General features: G+C 27.8%; 1 protein-coding gene across 1 annotated transcript in view; it reads left to right on the top strand.

Moving 5' to 3' along the window:
- The window catches only part of LOC107456143 (amine oxidase [flavin-containing] B), a 48,779-nt gene extending 30,978 nt beyond the window's left edge, over nt 1-17,801 (top strand). Inside the window, 7 exon segments of the mRNA XM_087151384.1 lie at nt 1,431-1,613; nt 5,976-6,074; nt 12,010-12,122; nt 14,631-14,696; nt 15,196-15,230; nt 16,684-16,855; nt 17,539-17,801. Coding sequence (XP_087007510.1) covers nt 1,431-1,613; nt 5,976-6,074; nt 12,010-12,122; nt 14,631-14,696; nt 15,196-15,230; nt 16,684-16,855; nt 17,539-17,715 — 845 coding nt within the window. The 3' untranslated portion in view covers nt 17,716-17,801.
- Nucleotides 17,802-21,214: the final 3,413 nt, after the last annotated feature.

Raw genomic sequence — 21,214 nt, 5'->3', positions numbered from 1 at the left:
GTCAAATTTCTTGATCTAATAGCGAAAGTAAAAACCGTCATTTGCATAGTTAACTTTTCAATATTATTTCTCTTAAAAAATTCTGTTTGAATTAACTTTAATTATTATTATTTCTAGCAAATTTTTAATATTTTACACTATGATGTTCAGAAAGATTCGGAATTAGTAAAGTATACGTCACATCCTCTCAGAAAATTTATATTTAAGTCACAAAAGTCAAATTTAGAATGTAATTGCTTGAAAAGATTCCGAAAACATCTCTTCATACATAAAAATTATGTATTTTCTATAGTATTTCTTTCCTTTCAGTAAGTTAACGTTGTAAGAAATAATAATTTAAATCATTTTTCCTTGTATTAAAAAGATTCTTTTCGCTTCGTTATATATATATATATATATATATATATATATAAATAAATAATGAAACATGCACATCTAGAAGCATAAAGAAATTCTGCGTAATACTGCGTTTTGATTATGCTATATTTTATTGATGTAGGTTTATTTTATCAAGCGAATCAAAACTTTGATTTCATTTTAAATTAAATGCATCAAACAGAACTATTTGAATTAGAAACTTCTTTTGAATTTTCTATCAATGAAGCTCAAACTAACGTTAAATATGAAATTCTACTCATTGTAGATATATTGAAAAAATATTTACAGTAAAAAGTGCGAAATGCTTTAAAAATCACTGAGTTTATAAAATGAATTTTCTGCTTTACTTTTTATTTAATATTTATTTTAATGCTAGAAAACAAAAGGAAGCAAATACGTTTCTTTGCATCATTACTAAAATTATTTGTAAAAATGCTAATATCTTTTATTTAAAAAAACATTGTAAAGCATACAAATCATAAAGTCTGGAATAATTTAAAAAATCTATCATTTTATGCTATAAATGTTTTTATGAATAATTTAGGAATACAAGACTTCATTAATAGGGATTTAATGATATTCTGGAAAATTTATTTTCCTTTCATTTATAAAAAACTGCACATGCATTTATTCAAATCAGTGGAAAACTATGCAATTTTGCATACTCTCCAATTAGAAGTTTTTTTTAAAAAATGAATATAGGAATTAAAAAGCATGGAATCATGTAATTGTTTCGCTACTTTTAACTATTTACAATATAAACGTTCTTTATGAAGAGTTTTTAAGGTTTTTTTTAAATACCTAACTGGATATTTCAAATGAAGCAAAATATTTCAACTGAATCTTGTTTTTACTTCATTATGAACAAAACGCTCTTTGACGTCAGAATCAATTTATTTCCATACGGCTTTTTATTCCTAAATAAAAATCATACATAAAAGGATTTAAAATAATTCTTCAATGAATGGTAAAGAATATTCTTCTTAAATCCAAGCTACTTTTCAAAATGCGAAAAATTTAATCTTCTTTTGTAACATTTCGTATTCGCTGAGATTTATTACAATTACTCTTCCCGGCGAAATATGTGATTCTTGCTCTGCCTCCCATACTACGGATGAAAATCCATTTCAATCCAGAACTACCAGCCTTGCTCAACCAATTGATTCAAAGAGCACCGATGGGATCAGTTATGAAAGTCCATCTCTATTATGATAGTACATTCTGGAGACATAAAGGTGTGTCTCGAATAAATCCATTTTACCCTTTCTGAAGTTTATAATAGTCGTCTATTACTGATGTATCACATGGGAAATCAAGCTGTAAAATGTGAAGTAAATTTATGAAATATATACGTCTGTAATCAGAAACGATGCGCCGCCGTATAATAGGCACTGTGAAACCAAGCAAAATTTGGATATTCCTAGTGATCAAAAGGGAAAGTTATTAAGAATTTATGTTAAAATGTTTAAATTCGTATTTCATGCTGATGAAAAAGAAATATCTTTTAAGATATGTCGTGGTTTCGGGAATTTTGATAATTTTAAAGAGATTTGAATAAGACTAAACAATTATTTCGGAATTTAACAATTGTATTTAGTAAATTCAACGTGATTTAAAACATAGTTCGCGAAACATTAAAAAATTCATGAATATTTACACTGTTTGAAATTTCTAGGGAAAATGGTTAAATAACAATTTATTGAATGGTTATTTTGCCATATTTAATCAAAACTGTCAAATAACCATAAATAAAGTGGTAAACAAACTGTTAAGTTTGAGAAAGACTGTTTATTAACTTCTTTCACTTAATACGGTTAAGCAACCAGAATTTCATCGCACCAACTAGAACCACCTAATGAAGCTACTTAGTTGTTTGAAACTGCATACACATCATAGCTGAGCTTGCTTATCTGTCAATCTCATGACCGGCAGAACTGGAGTTCGAGTCCTAGTGTTGACACCACAATATTTCCTCCCTTCTCTTCAACACAAGAAGAATTTCTAGTGTCCTGCTCTCTCTAATGCCCAATACCTTACGAAAAGCCGAGCTCCTATGTTTAGTTAAATAAGTAATTTTTTTCTACGTTTTTGAAAAGTACTAGTTGTAAATGGTTAAAAAACCGTCTAGTTTTGTATTCATGACTTTATAACCATACTTTTTGTTAATGGTTTCAAAACCATAAAGGAAAAAAATGTTCTTTACCGTAAACTTAATGGTTAATCGGATGGACAGACAGCTGCCGGTTATTTTACCGTAAGTTTTGAAAGAAAATTTTAACAGTGTAAGTTATTTGACAGTTATATAGGTTTCAAGCAAAAAATTCAAATTTATTCGCTGAAGCTATTAATTATTCTGAGCAATTAATCGATTTTACAGCGTTTATAGATTTCTTTTTCCACACCAGTTTTCAAATATACTTTAATTTATTTCCAAAAATTCCCAGTTTTTTCATAGAGGTATTTTTTTCATAAGGAATAAAGAAATTCCTTCAGAGCGCCATTTTGCCATAGAACTAAAACATGTAAATTATGAATGCCATCCTTTATTATGATAATACAATCTGGAAACTTTAAGTTGTGCGATGAATGAATCTGCCCGAACCTTTACAAAAGTTGTTATAGTCATTCATTACTGATGTATCACATGGGAAATCAAGCTGCAAAATGTGTAGTAAATTTATAAACTATGTAGGTCGTTAATCAAAAACTATGCTCCGCACAGTGCTCGGAATTCAGAGAAAGCTGGTCAAAAACTCAAAATATCAAATCACTCGTAAGTTCTCTTTAGTTCAGACAAAGTAGGAAGAGTATTTTAAAATAGTTCATCCACACAATATTCTAAATATTATTATTATATTATTATCCATACAATGTGATTTCCCGTATCATCCAAGCAATATTCTAAATATTATTATTATATTATTATCCATACAATGTGATTTCCCGCATCATCCACACAATATTCTGAATATTATTATTATATTATTGCATTATTATTATATTATTATCCATACAATGTGATTTCCCGTATCTGGGAAGCGACTTTTCGTTAAATTTCTATAAAGCGCTACTTCAGAAATAACTATACTTTCATTATTGTTTATTATTTTTCCTCTTTTTAAGAAGCTTAAAAATCATTTTCTATGCTTACCCTCTAAATAATAAGTATTTTAAAATAGTTCAAAATCTTTCTGCAAAATTCATGTTTTAAACATGAAAAAGAGATCCCTTTGGTTCCACATGTTGGTTATAAAAATTCTAATCAATAATCCTTCCAAAGATAGGAAAAACAGAAAATAGCTGCCTGAAGTTGCCTCTATAGATTTTATTAATAAAAATATAAAGAAAAAAGTGATTTTAGTATTTTATTCTAATTTTTAATCTAACAACTATTAAAAAAATTAACAAAAATTATTTTTACTATTTTTATAGAAAATAAAAATCTATAAAGTAGATCTAATCAATTTCTATTTTTTCCTAGAATTTCTGAATTTTAATATTTATGCTGTTTTAATTGAATTTTTTATTGATTTTCTCATTACGAATAAATGTATGACTGCAGTCGTTCATTATGGGTACAACTACGAATTTAAATACAAAAATAATCTTAATCAATATTCAAACTTGTACCCATATTTAAAATAGTTATTTTAGGGATGATATTATTTATATAATTCATTATATTTTATTTAAACAATAGTTTATTTAAACAAGAATTTCAAAACATAAAAATTTAAAGCTCTTTGATTATTTTCATGCTACATATTGATAATAAAAAGTATTCTTTATTTAAACCTGCGTTTTAAAACTGGTTATAATAAATTAAATGAATTAAAGCCTTATAAAAAAACAATTCTTATGTTACAATCAAAAATGTAATAACTGTGAGCTCTTTTTTATTGCTGTGGTAATATTATGAAAGATCTAAAATTAGACTGACGGTTTTCAAACACTTACAATTAGAAAATTAGTTTCTTCTTCTTCTTCATGAGTACGACAGCCATTTACAGGTCTTGCCTGCTTTAACCATACGCAATTTCCAACGTTTCTTATCTATATTGACTCCAAATCAAATTTTATTTTTAAAACACCTAGATAATTTTTTACAACTCAATAGCTAGACCAGTGATTCTCAACCTTTTTTTTTGTGACGGCACACTTTTAACGATTTCGAAATTTGACGGCACACAATGAAAAAAATTAGTTTAAAAGTTATTTACTTAACTATAATACACTGTGTTAAATAGTTTGTGATAATAATTTTGAATGTGAAATAAAGTACTACAAAAGCACATTTATTAAGGGATTAATTATTTCTTTCGACTAATTTTTTATTAGTTAATAACAGTTCTTTATGTTTTTTGCTAGTTATTAATTGTTCGCTTGTTTTCTATAGCTAGTTTTTTTTGATGATTATTAATTCTTGTCAACTAGTGTTTTTGCTGATTATTAATTGTTAGCTTATTTTTTGTTAGTTTTTTTATAACTTTTAATTGCATAGCTTACTTTAATGATTAGCCTTTATTTAAGTTTGAAAGTTAATATTTAGCTTTGCTTTCCTTTGATAATTAATAATTTTAATGATCATTAAATTTCCTACTTATTTCAACATTTTTTAAAATTGTCAACGACAATTTAAACACTTCCTTCTTATTTTAAGATTGTCAGAGACAAGACAATCGCTGACAAAGATGTTCCCGCGGTTAAAGAGTGGAAAAATTATAATATACACTTTTCTTTAATTTAAACTTTACTCGTAATTAAAAAAGCATTATAATTTTTACTGTATCATTTCTAATATTTGGCGGCACACAAAAGTGCCGCGGCACAGTGGTTGAGAATCACTGAGCTAGACTATTGAGTTGGAGTTTTTCTTTTGGCCCGAAATTCCATGGAATTTTTAAAAGTGGCGAGTTTAACTACATTATTACCAAGACTTCTCCAAGCATGGGTTAGCCATCTTAATCTATTGCTGTGTTATTTATGACTGATTAACTCAATGTTAAATCTTGTCCTCCAACGAACTGTTCACGTTAAAAAAAATTTTGCAAATTTGCGACAAAATATAATTATTTTCTCCCAGACTTCCTTGTATTAGTTCAAATTTTTTCAGACAGATTGCGCTGCAATAATAACCTTTTAAATCAGAGAAAATAGTTGAAATTCTCAGTAAAACATCTTAAAATATTTTAAAGAATAAAAATTAAATTGAAATATTTTTGAATTGTCTTCCATCATCAGAGAAAATCACATATAATCGCCCGACGTAATTAACGCTAGTAACGGAAAAAAATGTAGAAGGACCTGCAGCTCCCTCTGGTGACAACGTTCTGGTACTTCAAACTATGGAGAAAAGAAATCTATCTCCTGTCATATGTATTTTCTGAAAAAGTAATTTTTTTAAAATTTTAACCGTTTTTTTTTTAATTATAAATTTCTGAAAACGTCAATCTAATTTAAGACACTTTGTATGTTTCTTTGTGTAAGAAAAGATACATTAGAATTGCGATTATCGAATAATATTTAACTGATAAAATTAAGAAACCGAAAGATGCCTAAATTGAAAAATAAATTTGTGGTTAAAATTCTCTTTTTAGGGTATTGTGGATCATTTTTAGTAGAAGGTGGAAATGATTTTCCAGTTTGCTTCACGTTGGACGATACAAAACCAGACGGTGGTTATCCCGCTATATAGGGTAAATTTATAAATACAAATATGGAAATACTTGCATGAGAATACATAATTATAGTCTCCAGAACAAAAACAGATTCCAACTGATTTCAAATTTTGAGATAAATGCATGAGATAAATGGTGATAAATGCAAATTTTGAGATAAAGGCGTGAGATAAATGATGATAAATGCAAATTTTGAGATAAATGCAAATTTTGAGAGTGAAAATAATTCCATTTCTCTTTGGTGAAATTTCGAAAGGGGAATACTGGAAGTTTTCGTGAAATGGTACATCAGAACATGAAATATACGAAGTAGTATATTGTTACCCACGTATTGATATCTCAAAATTCGATGTTTGTTGGGATTTACCTTTTTTTCAGGTTGTTTAAATTTTAAGTTGGATTGAGAAAGACGATATTAAAATGAAAATAAATTCGTAAATTGGAAAGGAATTACCATGCTGCACACCGGTAAAACATTTATAGTAAAATAAAACCTAATTTTGATTAATAAAACCCAAATATACGTTATTTAATCCGACCATTCAACCAAGCGGAATATCGGATTTTTTAAGTAAAATGGTACTTCAGAATATGAAATATACGAAGTAGTATATTGTTACCTATGTATTGATATCTCAAAATTTGATGTTGGTTGGGATTTGCATTTTTTTAAGGTTGTTTAAATTTTAAGTGGGATTGAGAATGGCGATATTAAAATTTAAATAAATTCGTAAACTGTAAATGAATTACCGTACTGCACACCGGCAATAACATTTATGATTAAAGAAAAGCGTAATTTTGGTTAATCAAACCAACATATACAGTATTTAATCCAACCATTCGGTAAATTTTCCGTTCACATGGTAACGATTCAGGTGAAATTTTGGTTTTCAAAATTATGGTTTTTATTCCCACACATGTAGCAAAAAATACAAAACAGAAAAGTGAATTTAACCGAATAAATGGTTTTTATGCTATGCTCTAAGATGTTATGGAAAAACTTTCAAATTTCACCACATCTACCAAATTTTATCACATATTATAAAACCAAATTTTATTTTTAGTTTTGTCAAAACCAGTACTAAAGTGTTCAGTTAAAAATTATTGTGCTTTTTGGTGTTCCCATAGAGCCAGAAACACATTGAATTTACAACATTCCGGCAGTTTTGACTATATTTTTTTCTCAGTGTTCGATAATAAAAATTGTTCCAAGAATGGTTTTTGCGTAAAAGTCATTAATTTCGATACCTTTGAAGATCTCACGTTTTTCACAGACCATAGCCTGGCATAATGGCATATAGGTACGGATATAAAGGAAAGAAAAAAAAATAGAACCCTGAATAGCGTTTTAATGTTCGGATTTAAAGAAACTATAAATATCAATCTTTATGAGCCTAATTCGAGGTCTCAAACATGCCAATTAATTAGTGCTAACTCCTAATGATATTGCATAAGCATATGCAAACAATTTATAAACTGAAATACTGAAAATCACTCAAACACGAGTTAAAATCACTCAAGTTTGAGAGAAAACGATCCACTCAGGTTATACTGAAAATCACACAAGCTCGAGTGAAAATAACTCAAGTTTGAGTGAAATTTTTTCCACTCAAATTGAGCTATTTCCATACAACTCTTTCACTTGAGTGATTTTAACTCAAGATGAGAAGGCCGGTTTTATCTAGATGAAAGAGTTAAATAGCACTCAAGTTGAGTTATTTTCACTCGTTCATTTTAAGAGAGTGCATAAGCACATGCAGACACTTACTGGCTTTGAAATAAAAAAAAAATTTGTGATGGATTTAGTAAACTGGAAAATATGTCTCTAATTGCTAAACCGGAAGAGCGGACGAAAATTTATGCCTCGATTTAATCAGGTAATTCCACTTTTTGTACATTTCAAAAACTTTTCTCACACAATGATAAAATCCATTTATATACAAATATATTCCATAGAGAAAAAATAATTTTTATTAATTATTTATTATTTTACTTAATATTGATTAAAAAAAAAGATTGAATTGTCAGGTATACAAAACTTCACTTTATTTTAAATGAGCAAATTCAAAATTTGAGCCAAATTGCTTGAAAAATACATGAGTTTTATAATTTAAAATGAGATGTATTTTTCATGCTTATTTTTTAAGAGCTATTCAACCAATTTCGTCCTAATTTTGTATTTTGTCATTTCAAATTAAATAGTTTAAAATTATGCAAAAATTTGTGCCCCGAACAATTTTTTTTTATCCATTCTCACGTAAAACGATAAAAAATAATTAAAGAATTAATAAAAATTATTTTTTAAATTTAATTAGGTTTTGATAAAAAATATTTCTAATTGTGAGCAAAAATGCTTGATTTGCTGAAAAAAAAATCTTCCCGAGATATGGCGAAATACGTTGAAAGCGAAATTAACCAATATGGGCTCAAACTTTCAACCACTCTTTTAAATTAGCTTTTTACCGGATTGCAAATTCCAAATGTACTAAAAAAGTTCCATGACTTAATCAACAGTTAACAGTAATTAATTTGCGAGTTTAAATGCCCCCTTTTGAACCATTAAGATTGGCGTGAAATTTCTTCTCCCAGGGAATTTTTCATTATTAAAACTCTATTTCTAAGTGAAAGTTTTTTTGAAAGTAGTTTGTGTAAATTTTCAAGCAGGGCGTTAATTATATAAATCATATCAATCTACTTTCATTCATTTGTTTTAAAAATATTTATAAGATTGATTTTATCTGATAAAATATATCTTTTAAAAATACTTTTATTAAATAAAACATTATTTTAAATTTTTGACTGTTATTTGTTCATACTAATCTAAATCAATGAATACACACTGTATTAAAGTAAAAAAAATATTAATGTACCAGCATTCGGGACATAGAATCAATGTTTTTTTATATTTGTCTTATAGTTGAAATATGTAGAAGAAATTTGAAGCTTCAATTTTTCCGAATCTGTTCGTATACATAAGTCGCAGGTTGATAAGTCTAAATTATTCATTAAAATCCAGCAGCATTTCAACGCAATTTGAACTGAAGACAGTTTCTGTTTCGAAGGTTTTTGGTTACTTTTTGAAGTATCGATTTTCTTTCGAACACTTGAGGCGATATTTTTACTTTTATATTTTCAGAGTTTGAATATTTTATTGATTTTGTTTCAAATTTAAAGAATAAAGCTAAATTCTTCTTCTTATTGGCATTTTGTAAATCATCTTTAAGAAAGAAAATTCCATTCAAGTGTATATGTTTAAACAAAACTCAATTTATTGTTTGATAATATAAAATGTTAATGTATTCCTATAACTTACAAAAACTGAAAAATCTCTGAAATACTATAAATAGTATTTTCAAGTTAGAATTTTTAAGGTTCTAAAAGAATTATAAAAATTCCGAAAAGGTCTCCTAAATCCAGAAAATACTTTATGATTTTATTACAGATTGGTTGATTTTGAGGTTCAATTAGGCTAAATATTAAATATTTTGCCTTTTGTTAATTTACTAATTAACTTTATGACATTTTATGAGCAAGTCTAACTACTTTATTGCAAGTAACAATGAAAAGTTTTGAATTTCAAGCTGTTACATATCTATAATAATAAAATGTTAAGTTTGTCTGAATGCGTGCGCGAGTTTGTGTGCCACTTTTATAACTCCATCAGCGAAATATTAGTGCCAGCGTCCTGATAAGGTGAAAAGAACAATTTTAGCCACTGATTATTAACTCGTTTAAACCCTTTAATCTTTTGGGTGAGATATTTTAAAAATTCCATTGTTTTAAATCAAACTATTCACGATTCCGTATTTTACAAATATTTTAACGATAACACTAGATGTTTACTAGCTTAATTAATTAACTCCACACTTCATTGCGTGACACACCTTCATTTAACTCCACACTTAATTATTTTTATTCATTATATCAGATAAACCGAATGATAAACTTGCAAACTATAGCACCAAATTAGTATTCCTAAATACATCGGAAGCTACGAGTTTATTTTTCTTATAACTTGACTCTTAAAACGTTTCTACACGACTAAAAAATAATAATTAGGAATTAATTAAAATAAAAAATAAGCTATACACTTAAAAGCAAATTTAATTGAAAATAATATTAATACATTTTGGAGAAACGATAAAAACTATGATACAATTATTTACGCCAATGATGCTTGATTAATTTTGTTTATAGGTACTAATAGAAATAAAGAAAAATCAGCTATGTACTAAAAAAGAATAGTTAATTGAGATATGGTTCTAATTCATTTGTAATTGTAAAAACTCCCCACACTATTTTTATCGCAATGATGCTTAATTAATTTTGGTAATAGGTACTAATTAGAAAAAAATAGGTTATGTTCTAAAAGCAAATTTCTTAAAGAAATAGTACTAATTCGTTCAGAAGAAACACAAAAATTCGACTTGTAGTTATTGACGCCTAATTAATATAAGTAACCGGGTCAACTGGTATTATGGTAATTGGGGCAACTGTAATAGGTACTAAATGTACTACTGCAGGTACAAAATATTATCTTAGTAGACGTGATAATGATTAAAACTGCGCCAATATTGTCCAGTTTTATCATAGATACTATGGAAAGTGAGTTTTATGGTCCCTCGAAAAGGATAAGTGCAGGTGAAAATTACTTGATTATGGTAAATTTGACTCTCATGAGTTTGTCTCGAGCACCAGCATCATGCAAAATGATACTGAATAGAGATAATTTTTGCTTAGATAGGGTGTATTATTAAAAACTTGTTTTGATTAATCTAATTACGTAAAGCCCTCGAAAAGGGTAAAAATAATAATAAATAAGTTTTAAAAAAATTGGAACTATTTTAGCTTTATTAACTTTTTTGGTATTTGTCTTTCAATTTTGTGCCTGATTTTGTAGTGTTGTTAGGAACTGGTTTGTTGATTTTTTTCTCCCCTTACTCAGAACAGGCATTCAACGAGTCAGAAATTAAAGACAATAATAGAGATCTAGACTATTAAAATAAACAACAAAACTTCGTAACTCTGATGATTATTGATTATAATATGTAAGTTTAAAGATAATGTCCGCTATACAGAACGCTATGCTTGAAGTGTTTTAATACATTAGTTAAAATTAGTTACAACTAATCCATTACGTCTATCTGTAGTAATTCTGTAAGATTCCAAACTAGTAAGCGAATGAAATAATCTCAACTCGAGAAGAAGAAGACCGCTGATAACCAACCACCTGACCTAAAACCTCAGCTCCTGCTGTTTTGGTTGTTTACAAGCAAGATGACGCATTAACCTCACAACTGTTAGGTTTGTTTTCTTGTTGACTTGGAGATATTTCCGTATCGTGATTTATTGTGCCAATTATGATCTTTAAAGTGTCAAATATATTTTCAACCTGAAAATTACAAAAAAAATATGTGTTGGTTTACGAGTTATGCTGTGCAAGCTAATCGCTTTCTGTAATTTTTTTTAAAGGTTTTCACGAGTTGTGCCAAGAGTTGGCTGTTATTCTGCCACGGATCCCAGAAATCTCGTCGGCTTCTTTTGTTAATAAAGGAGAATTATAAGTTCATTTCTTCCGTTTTGATAAGTGTTAATGACGCATTTACTTAATTTACAAAAATTCCCTCAGTTGTCATATTATCGCTCCGATACGAGAATCGATTATGAGATCACATTTCGAATTCATATTGCGGGTACCCAATTGAGTCCTCTCATCAATTCGACCGCAAGAAATTTTAGTTTCAAGGAAAATTAACAAAGTTAAAAAGAAGGTAATGACGAAACATTAAATAAAACCTGATTACACGAATAAAAATAAAATATACCCATTTTGGAAAAAAAAATTTCATTAAACCAATGTAATAAAATATTGTTAAAAATATTTTAGCTCACTCAAAAAATTTTCTTCCTTGCAATATTTTTTATTCTTTAAACTTAACTGGATTTTTTTATAGGTTTGTTTGCTCAAATAAACTTCGTTATCTGTGCCAGCTACAAAAGGAAGAACAGAAAAATATAATTGCTCGCAGTTTAGCAACAGCGTCTGGTCTACAAGAATTCCTTCAAGTAAGCTATTATTACTGTAAATTTATACAATAATTTTTCTGTCTTAAATAAAATCAATAATTTTTTGAAACTACTTTCCTTTAAACTTGAAAAAAAATTGGCTCATTATTGTTGTTGTTGTTGTTTCTTAACTTCCATCTGTCTGACGGAGTCAGACAAGATCCAATAGGTTGTTGACCCTCAAAAAGTCGATGACAAGAAGTGGAGTAGCGTATAAGTCCTCCTTGGAAAGGCCCAAGCAGTCAAGGATATGTTTGGCAGATGCCTGCTGGGCTTCACATTTGGAGCAGACTGCATAAGTCTTTCTTCCTTCGAAGTACGAGAGACTATTCGTGCGTCCACTTGCCAATCTGGCAATTGCTGTTTGAGACGCTCTATCACCTATATGAACAAGTGAAGAGCCCGGTTCCTTGACCAGTTATGAGAGGGGGGATCCTCCATTTTTTTGATAGATGGCTTTTGATTTTGGACTGATTCTCTGAGTAGGTAAGGGCTGAGGACGAAGGTGTTGAATGACTACAGCCCTCCTTGGCCAAGCGATCCGCTTGCTCATTGCCAAAGATGTCAACGTTGGATGATATCCACTGAAGATGAATGTCGTGGTACTTTGAAATAAGTTGAAGTTTAAGAAGGATGGAGATGCTTATTTTGTCTCCAACTTTAGTCCAATTGTGTAGGTGTTGAAGGGAGCTGCAACTGTCCAACCGGATCCAAAGATCTCCAAAGTCACTCTCGTTGATTATAGCATCGATGCCCTGTTCAATTGCGATTAATTCACTTCTAAAGACTGAAGTGAAATCAGGATTACGGAGACAGATGGAGTAATTTTGCCCAGATATTTCAATGAAGACGCCCCTACCAACTAGGTCTCCCAATCCACTACCGTCTGTGTAAATTTTTACGGCGTCACTGGGAATCTCGCCTAAAATTTCTAAAGCTCATTGTGAAATCGACCAATGACCGTTGCTGTCATGTCCCAGATTCTTATGTAAATTTTTTCTAGAAAAGTTCTTGATAAAAAACGGTCGAAATAATTTTTTCAGAATTTTTGGACCAAAACTATGACAAAGGGGGATTTTCGAAATTTTACTTAAATTTCTTTATTTTAGTTTCATTAGGAAAAAAACTCAACACTTTGTAAATAAGCTAATCAAACACGGAAACAATTAAGTCAAGATCCAAAATTTTCCCCGAAAATGTTATTTAGAAAGAAACCTTAAAAGGAAAAGTTAATTTTAATTAAGTATGTAGATGTGTTTCATTTTATGCATTTTTAATTTGATGTATTTCATTTCTTGAGATATGATTTCATTTTGAAAAATAATAATTTTATTTAGTTTTTCAATTGCATTTGAGAGCATTGATTAAATTTTAGTGATATTTTAATCTAAACAGAGAATGATTAAGCAAATGAAAATTAAGTACTTTGTACTCAACTAAAATCAATTTTTTTTTAAAATTTGATATATTTTATTTGATGAGATATGGTTTATTTTGAAAATTCATAATTTCATTTCTTTTCACTATGGAATTTGAGGGCATGTAATTGCATTGTACTGATATTTTTATCTAAACAGAAAATGATCAAGTTCAGAAAAATTAAGTATTCCGTTTTCAGTTTAAATCAAATGTTTCTCTTTTAAAAATCCCTTAAACGACGAGTTTGTTCTTTTAATTTGATGACATATATTTCATTTTGAAAGTTAATATTTTCCTATCATTTTTAAATTAATTTGAGGGAATTAATTGCATTATAATGTTATTTTGATCTAAACAGAGATTGATTAAGCGAAATTAAGTACTTCATTCCAAGTTTCTTTTGACAAAAATACATTAAAAAGAAAAGTTTATTCTTTTTAGTTTATGTATTTAATTTGTTGAGATATAGTTCGTATTAAAAATAAATAATGAAAATTTTTGTAAATTCATTGTTATTTTGATTTAAACTGAAAAAATTTAGGTAAGACAAAATAAGTACTTAGTTCATTACTTAAGTCTCAAAATTTCGTCAAAAAATGCTGCAAAGAAAAAAATAATTTTTTTTTTCACGGTGCATATTTTTTTGCTGAGATACAGTGAATTCTTAAAATTAATTAATAGATTAAGGACAAAAAACTAGTAATTGTTACACCAAGATACACTTGAAAAGTATTTTATTTACATAATATATTTAAGAAAACTAGTTATTAAACTTATAGTATATTAAAAAATAAACATTAATCTCTAATATAACAAACTTTAAAGATTTGTTTTATCTTATACAGTTATAAAATACAATCGAAACAGTAACAAAAGTTTCAATGATTTTAACTCTTAGAAATAAATTAATCTTTAGATTTTAAATTTTGGGACATGAATAAAATGTTAAGATGCTTTAATAAATCTCTCCAAGAAAAACTTAAAACTACTGTATGCCAGGAAATTTCCGTAATAAAGCTTATTTAAATGCAAGAATTAAAAGCAAATGTTGTAAAAAAAGTTTTTATGATGTATCATTTTTATTTTCAGCCAATACATTACGAAGAGCATAATTGGATGGAAGAACAATATTCTGGAGGATGTTACACAGCTATGTATAGTTCGTTCACCAGGAGTTGACACTTGGCTCCACCTCCTCGGACGCAGAGTTCATTTCATCGCGGGAGTCAGAAGAGAAACATCTCCGTGCTTGAAATTGAGACAACCCTTAATTTGCGCCAAACACAAACAGTGAATTCTTTTTGTCACATACTTCGCTTTATCATCTGCTATTATACCTTTTGTTACTCTAGCTTATTAAGTTTAAATTTAAAAACTGCTGCTCTCCCAGCAAAATGTCTCATAAAGGACAAACTATTCACTCAAAAGAAAGAAATATCATAAAAAATGGGGCAAAATACCATCAAATTTATGAAATATTTATTGTTAAAAAATGCACACGAAGTTTGCGAAATAAATATTTTTGCCAAACGATCGCCAAATAGCAACATTGTTCAGTATTGTTTACAACCTTCTCCCAAAAAAAGCGAAATAGAATCGTCGCATACCACGTGATGTAGGCGGGGCCAAGTGCCAACTCCTGGTGAACGAGCTATATCCACCTGGGTTTTTTACACGTTATGGAAGGTCTTTTTTTTTTTAATAGTTATAACTCTATTTAAACTGCGTCCCTTAACTCTGGTTTTCGAAAAACATAGTTTAACCATCAGTTGCTATGCTATTATTTTAAACTATGTATATAATCTTGCCGTAAAGAACTATTTGGGTTTTAGAACATACAAATAACTTAAACATTTAAAAAATTATTAAATTTGGCGATATTTTTCCAGCTAGATGAAAATTATCAAATTCACTGCCTTTTTCTCAGTTTTTGCAAATTTTTATGAGCCCAGGTACTGCTGCATTGGCGTAAGTTTTTGAAGATTAAAAAATTAGACCACAAACGCTTTTCATTTTCACACAACTGTGGCTTTCCTTCACATTGGCGTTTCTAAAATAAGCGTAGGCAGCGCTGGCTTTAGATAGGCTAAACTTGACCTAACCGTCATGAGTAACAGTAACAAATTCACAGCCGTTATAAAAATTGGCTATTATTTGCAAAACAGGATCATTTCATTTTACGACAGAGCCTTCGAAAAATATCCTTAGAGAAAATATCTCGTATTTTTTAGTGTAACAGTTTTAATTAAACTAATTTAAATGTAGGGTTGTTGTTATTTGTTTTAAATTTGTATGAAATTTAATAAAACGTTGCCTTAATTCTGAGATTTTTAAAAAATGAATTGTTTGAATAAAACAGCCATTTTGTTGTATAGTCAGTCATATATGAGGATGGCAAATGTTTTGAAATGATTAAAAATAAAGAATATTTAGACAATTTTTGTAATTATTTCATAACTTTAAACTAATTTTATTATTAAATAAGTTCCGAAATATGGTTCTAATAGTTAAGTCTGGAAAGTGAGTTTGAGTTCTTAAATGTTAAGTTTACTTTTTGAGTACTTTACTATATATCGGGAACATTTTAAATGAATTGAAAGCTTATTGAAAACAACAATAAATATCGTTAAACCGAAAATAATTTCCTGAAAAAAATAGTTTTATAATTATTAATTATTTTTTGCTCACTACTTTTTATATTTTTATCTAGTTAAAGCTAAAACACTTTTGAATTTTACGGTAAGCAAATTTTTATCGATTCAATTTTAAATGACACAATTTGAACGGAATATGTGGAATAGTTTCTGTGTTATTAAATTTCATTACTGTTGCATTGTTAAATCTTCATTTCACATTTCATTCAATTGAATTCATTCACTTTTTGTAAAGGTTTAGTTAAAATTGTGTCGAAAAAAAGGGTTTAGAATGCTTGAATAGTTAAGAAATTTTCGACAATTATCTAATAATTGATTATTAAAATTCTTTTTGCTTGGAATTTCTTTTAAATAAACGAGTTTTATCATTGATGTCTAAAGCATTGCAAAAGTGAAATTATCATTAGGGTGAGCAGCGAGCATTACCCCCTAGTATAAATTTGTTTTATGTTTCTTATTATAATATTGTGATTTTTATTCGTTATTTTTCTACGTGAGCCAATAGACAGAATGTACTTTGCTGGTACAGAAACGGCAATTGAATGGTCTGGTTATATGGAAGGTGCCATTGAAGCAGGAGAAAGAGCTGCTAGAGAAATTTCGTATTCAATGGGGAAAATTACACGTGATAAAATATTTCAACAGGAACCTGTGTCTACAGTAAGTTGTTGCCAATTTTACTTTTTTTTTCATTACTAATTTTATATTAAGTGTCTAGCTTACTAACTGCGCTGTGGCTAACTTACTTCTTGTTGTTCTTGCCGAAAGCTTTATTTGTTCATATATATATATATATATATATATATATATATATATATATATATATATATATATATATATATATATATATATATATATATATATATATATATATATATATATATATATATATATATATATATATTTATTTATATTTCTTGCGTTCGTTGCGTTCATTTTCTGACCATTTGATTAAATTTTAGTGACTGAAAGCTAATTACTGTTACTATAATTGAATTGATGCCGACCGATCTACGTAAGGGTCAGGGAACTGGCCTTGCGCCAGAAAGGTGCTGCGTTTGAATCCCGGGCAGGACACGGATGTACTTTCATTCTCTGTACTATCTCTCCTTACTGTGAGAGCAATGTTGACCCACCTAATATGGTGCCCCGGAAATGTGGCCATCATATCTGCCCTTCAGATGTTTGTAAAACGTAGGTCATTCCCCGGGCTGGCATTTAAGAAGAAAATAATAATTAAATTGATTAAGACGTGATTCCTTAATTTTTTTGTTGTCATTTTTCGTGATTTTTAACTGCTATTCCATTCTAGTATATTACACTTATTTTTGTTTCTCTTTTAGGATGTCGTACTGAAACCTTTTGAGGTTACTTTAGCAGAGAAATATACACCATCTGTCCCATTTTTCTTGAAGTTAATGGCATTATCTGCAGTTGGAATAGGAGTACTAACTGTATTGAAATGTCCTAAATTTAAATTAGTAAAATTTAATATTGTGTCTTGTTTCAAACCGCATTAGATGTTTATACTTTTGTAATTTCTTAATCTATCATATGTTTCATAGAATTTATACTATAAATAAAATGCAATTCTTCTTTGTATGGATTTCCTTGAACAATTTTAATGTAATATTCATTAATATGTAATTTTTAATGTAAATATTCTAATACAGTTTCTAAAGAATGAAATTATTTATCTAAAGAATTAAAAAGAAACAATCTAATAGTGCTTCAAAATTTAATTTTTTTCTTAATTTCTTCTTAATAAAATGTCTCTTAATAAAATGCTTAAAAAACAGTGCTAATAAATATTTTAAATTTGATTGCTTGTTAGATTTAAGAATCTACACCTCCAAACGAATTTATATTAAGGATTAAATTTAAGTTAATTTATTTTAATATATGAAAGATCGCATTAAACTTTAAAGATCTAACTTGATTAAATGAGAATTACTTATTAAACTTGATAATGAATAGAATTCGTATTGTTTGAAATAGTTTCATATAATTGGAAAATAATTGAACTTAATAATAATTATTTCAATAAAAAGATTTGTTCCCTAATACATTATTCAATTGCATGCAACACATATCAATAGGTATTTTCTCAATTTTAATTACATTTACTGCACTCGCATGCAACATAAAAAAACATAAATCTTATCATTAAAATTTGAAATACATAAGAGTTATTTAGTGTTGAGTTGATTCTCTTGAGGTCCGTATAACTGAACTTTATTAAAATTTAGTGTGCACATTAAATTTAAAATTATTTTTAAGTATTTCGAAAAGGAACATTTCGAAACATTAATTATTTTCCTTCATCTTAAACTATTAAAAATAGAAAATATAAGTATATAGCAATTTTTTTTATTTTTATATACAATTTTTTTACTTTCATATAATTTTTTAATACATTTTTAACAAACTCATAATTTTTAGTAATAGTTAAGAAAATTTTAGAACACAGTTTTCATTTTTTTAAACTCTTTTGAGGCTTAGTTTTTATAGTTACTATCAAATTTATTATATATAGTACAAGAATAAAATACTTTTTGAACAAATATTTAGTAACATATTTATATATTAATTTACGACGGAATATTAAAAAAGATACTTTTCCTAGTAATGCAGAAAAAGCTATTTATTTATCTTGTGCAGAATTTCAAAGTAAAATTTTTTTAAGTTATAATTTTAATATTTTCGAAGCATTAACATTAATCTCAGCAAACACGCATTTCAGAACAAACAAAAAATGCTTTAAATTTATTTTTTTCTCATTAAAATATTTCCTTTATTTTAGCAACGAAATTTACCAAGACAATAGAATAAAGTTTATGAGAAAAATAATTAATTGAAGTTACTCTAAATTTATTTGCGATCATTATAAGCAATTTTTCATCTAAATTAAGAAAAAAATAATAAAAAGCTTTTTGGTAAAAAAGAAGTAGACAGATTTACTTTACTATAATCTTTTAATTAAATTAGCATTTTTTAAAATTAAATAAAATCTTTGAAATAAAATTTTTATCTGATGTAGAGGAATTTATAATTTAATAATTAATTTTTGTCTATTTTTCTGCGTGAATTAAAATTGCATTCACCATAGAAAAGAATTTAAGAAATAAAATTAAATGTCAGTTGGTTCTATTTTTCCCTAAATAATAACTATAATTTTAAAAACCAGAATTTCCGATAAACCGGTAAACCTTGTAATTTTACTTCTACTTCTCAGCATCATACACCGAGAAAAAAAAAAGTAAAGCCAAGATTGTAGAAAAAACCTCCAGATTGTAATAAAATTTACCGTATTTGTGGCTTTGTGGGAGAACCAAAAAACTCAGTAATTTTTACCAAAGCACTATGGTATTGATTTTGGTAAAATTAACAACAAAATATGGCTTTATGATGCGTAATAAATTTTTTTAAATATGATAACATTTTGTGAATGAGCTAAGATTTGGTAATTTAATCATGATATCTTAGAAAATGGCGGAAAAAACCACTTATTTGGTTAAATTTATTTTTCTGTTCAATATTTTCCACCAAATAATAATTATAGTTTTGAGTATCAGAATTTCCGTTAATATGTATTCATATGAATTGAAAATTACCAAATAAATTGCTTAGATACATTTTGGTTTAATTAACCAGAATTACATTTTTTAACCAAATATTGTCCCCACAATAAAATGTTTTTTCCTTGAAATGAGGGCGAAAATAGTTAGCGATTAACCACTGAGTTGAGAGGTTCCATCCAGATTCCAATTACTAGATTCTAAGTGGATATGCCATCTAAGATTAAAATAATATTTATCTCATATTATTTTTTTACTATGGGTGTTGATCCAAATTTCCTTAAAACATTAATTTTTTGATGAAAATTTTTAATCTTTTGAAAATGCCCAAATGTGCTCAAAAAATATCTTAAAATGAGATTTTTTAAAGCAAAACATGATATTTCCACAATCCATATTATAGAAGAAAAGAAGAAATAGAGCAGGCAGTTCTGATGAATATATATATATATATATATATATATATATATATATATATATATATATATATATATATATATATATATATATATATATATATATATATATATATATATATAACCGATCTTTTAACCGATTCATTAGCAGTTCGTAGCTAAGCACGTAAATAGTACACATTAAGATTATTTTTTAAAAATGGTAATACGAACGTAAACGATCAGCCATGAATTAAATATTTAAGTCAATAAATTTTAACAGAATTAGTAAAGAATTAAAGAAAGTTAGATTAAAAAAAAATTAATTCAAAATAGAGCTGTTTACAAATTTCCACAAAGTGTACATTCATTCATTACATGTTACCTTATTTGAAATAATCATTTATGCAGGTCTGTCTCGTTTTTGGTCTCATTTTTCTAACAATGTTTTACAGATTTCGTAACTTCTCAAAATGTTCCTTAGCTCCCTCATGGTTTGTAAAAAAATTTCGTCTGACATTTATTGCATTGAAGACTTCCACTTGGGTTACAGCTGCTGTCTCAGGACCACTGTCATTGTCCTCAGTGTCCACAACTTGTGAAATAATTTCAGAAATTGTAGCTTGTTGGCTGGCTGCAACATTTTCCTAGAACTCGAGAGGAATAATTGTGCCTTGTAAGGAAGTTAAATAGGCTTTTGTTAGAAAAGAGCTTCCCTCGCCTTATATATAAGCCTTATATATATCGCCTTATATTAAGCTTATATATATATAAGTTACGGTGAAACACCGAAATCTGTAGAATGTCAACATTCACCGGTGAATGTCAATTTTCACGTAGTCGCTTGGTATATGTCCGAAATATTTGCTAAATAACCTTATTTCCGACTCTCATCGGTGAATGTCAACAATCACATATTTTCGCTTTGGTGAATGTCCGAAATATTTGTTATATCCAATTTTATGTTAATTTATTCGTTAATATTATTATATTTATTTGATATATTTATATCAAATAAGTATAGGCCATCTATGAGTGATATATGT

This window comes from Parasteatoda tepidariorum, chromosome 9 (assembly GCF_982258835.1).
Source record: "Parasteatoda tepidariorum strain Cologne lab strain chromosome 9, Ptep-v5.0, whole genome shotgun sequence".
Taxonomy (NCBI): Eukaryota; Metazoa; Arthropoda; class Arachnida; order Araneae; family Theridiidae; genus Parasteatoda; species Parasteatoda tepidariorum.
The sequence above is the reverse complement of the archived record's forward strand: the minus strand, read 5'-3'. Positions and strand labels throughout refer to the sequence as shown.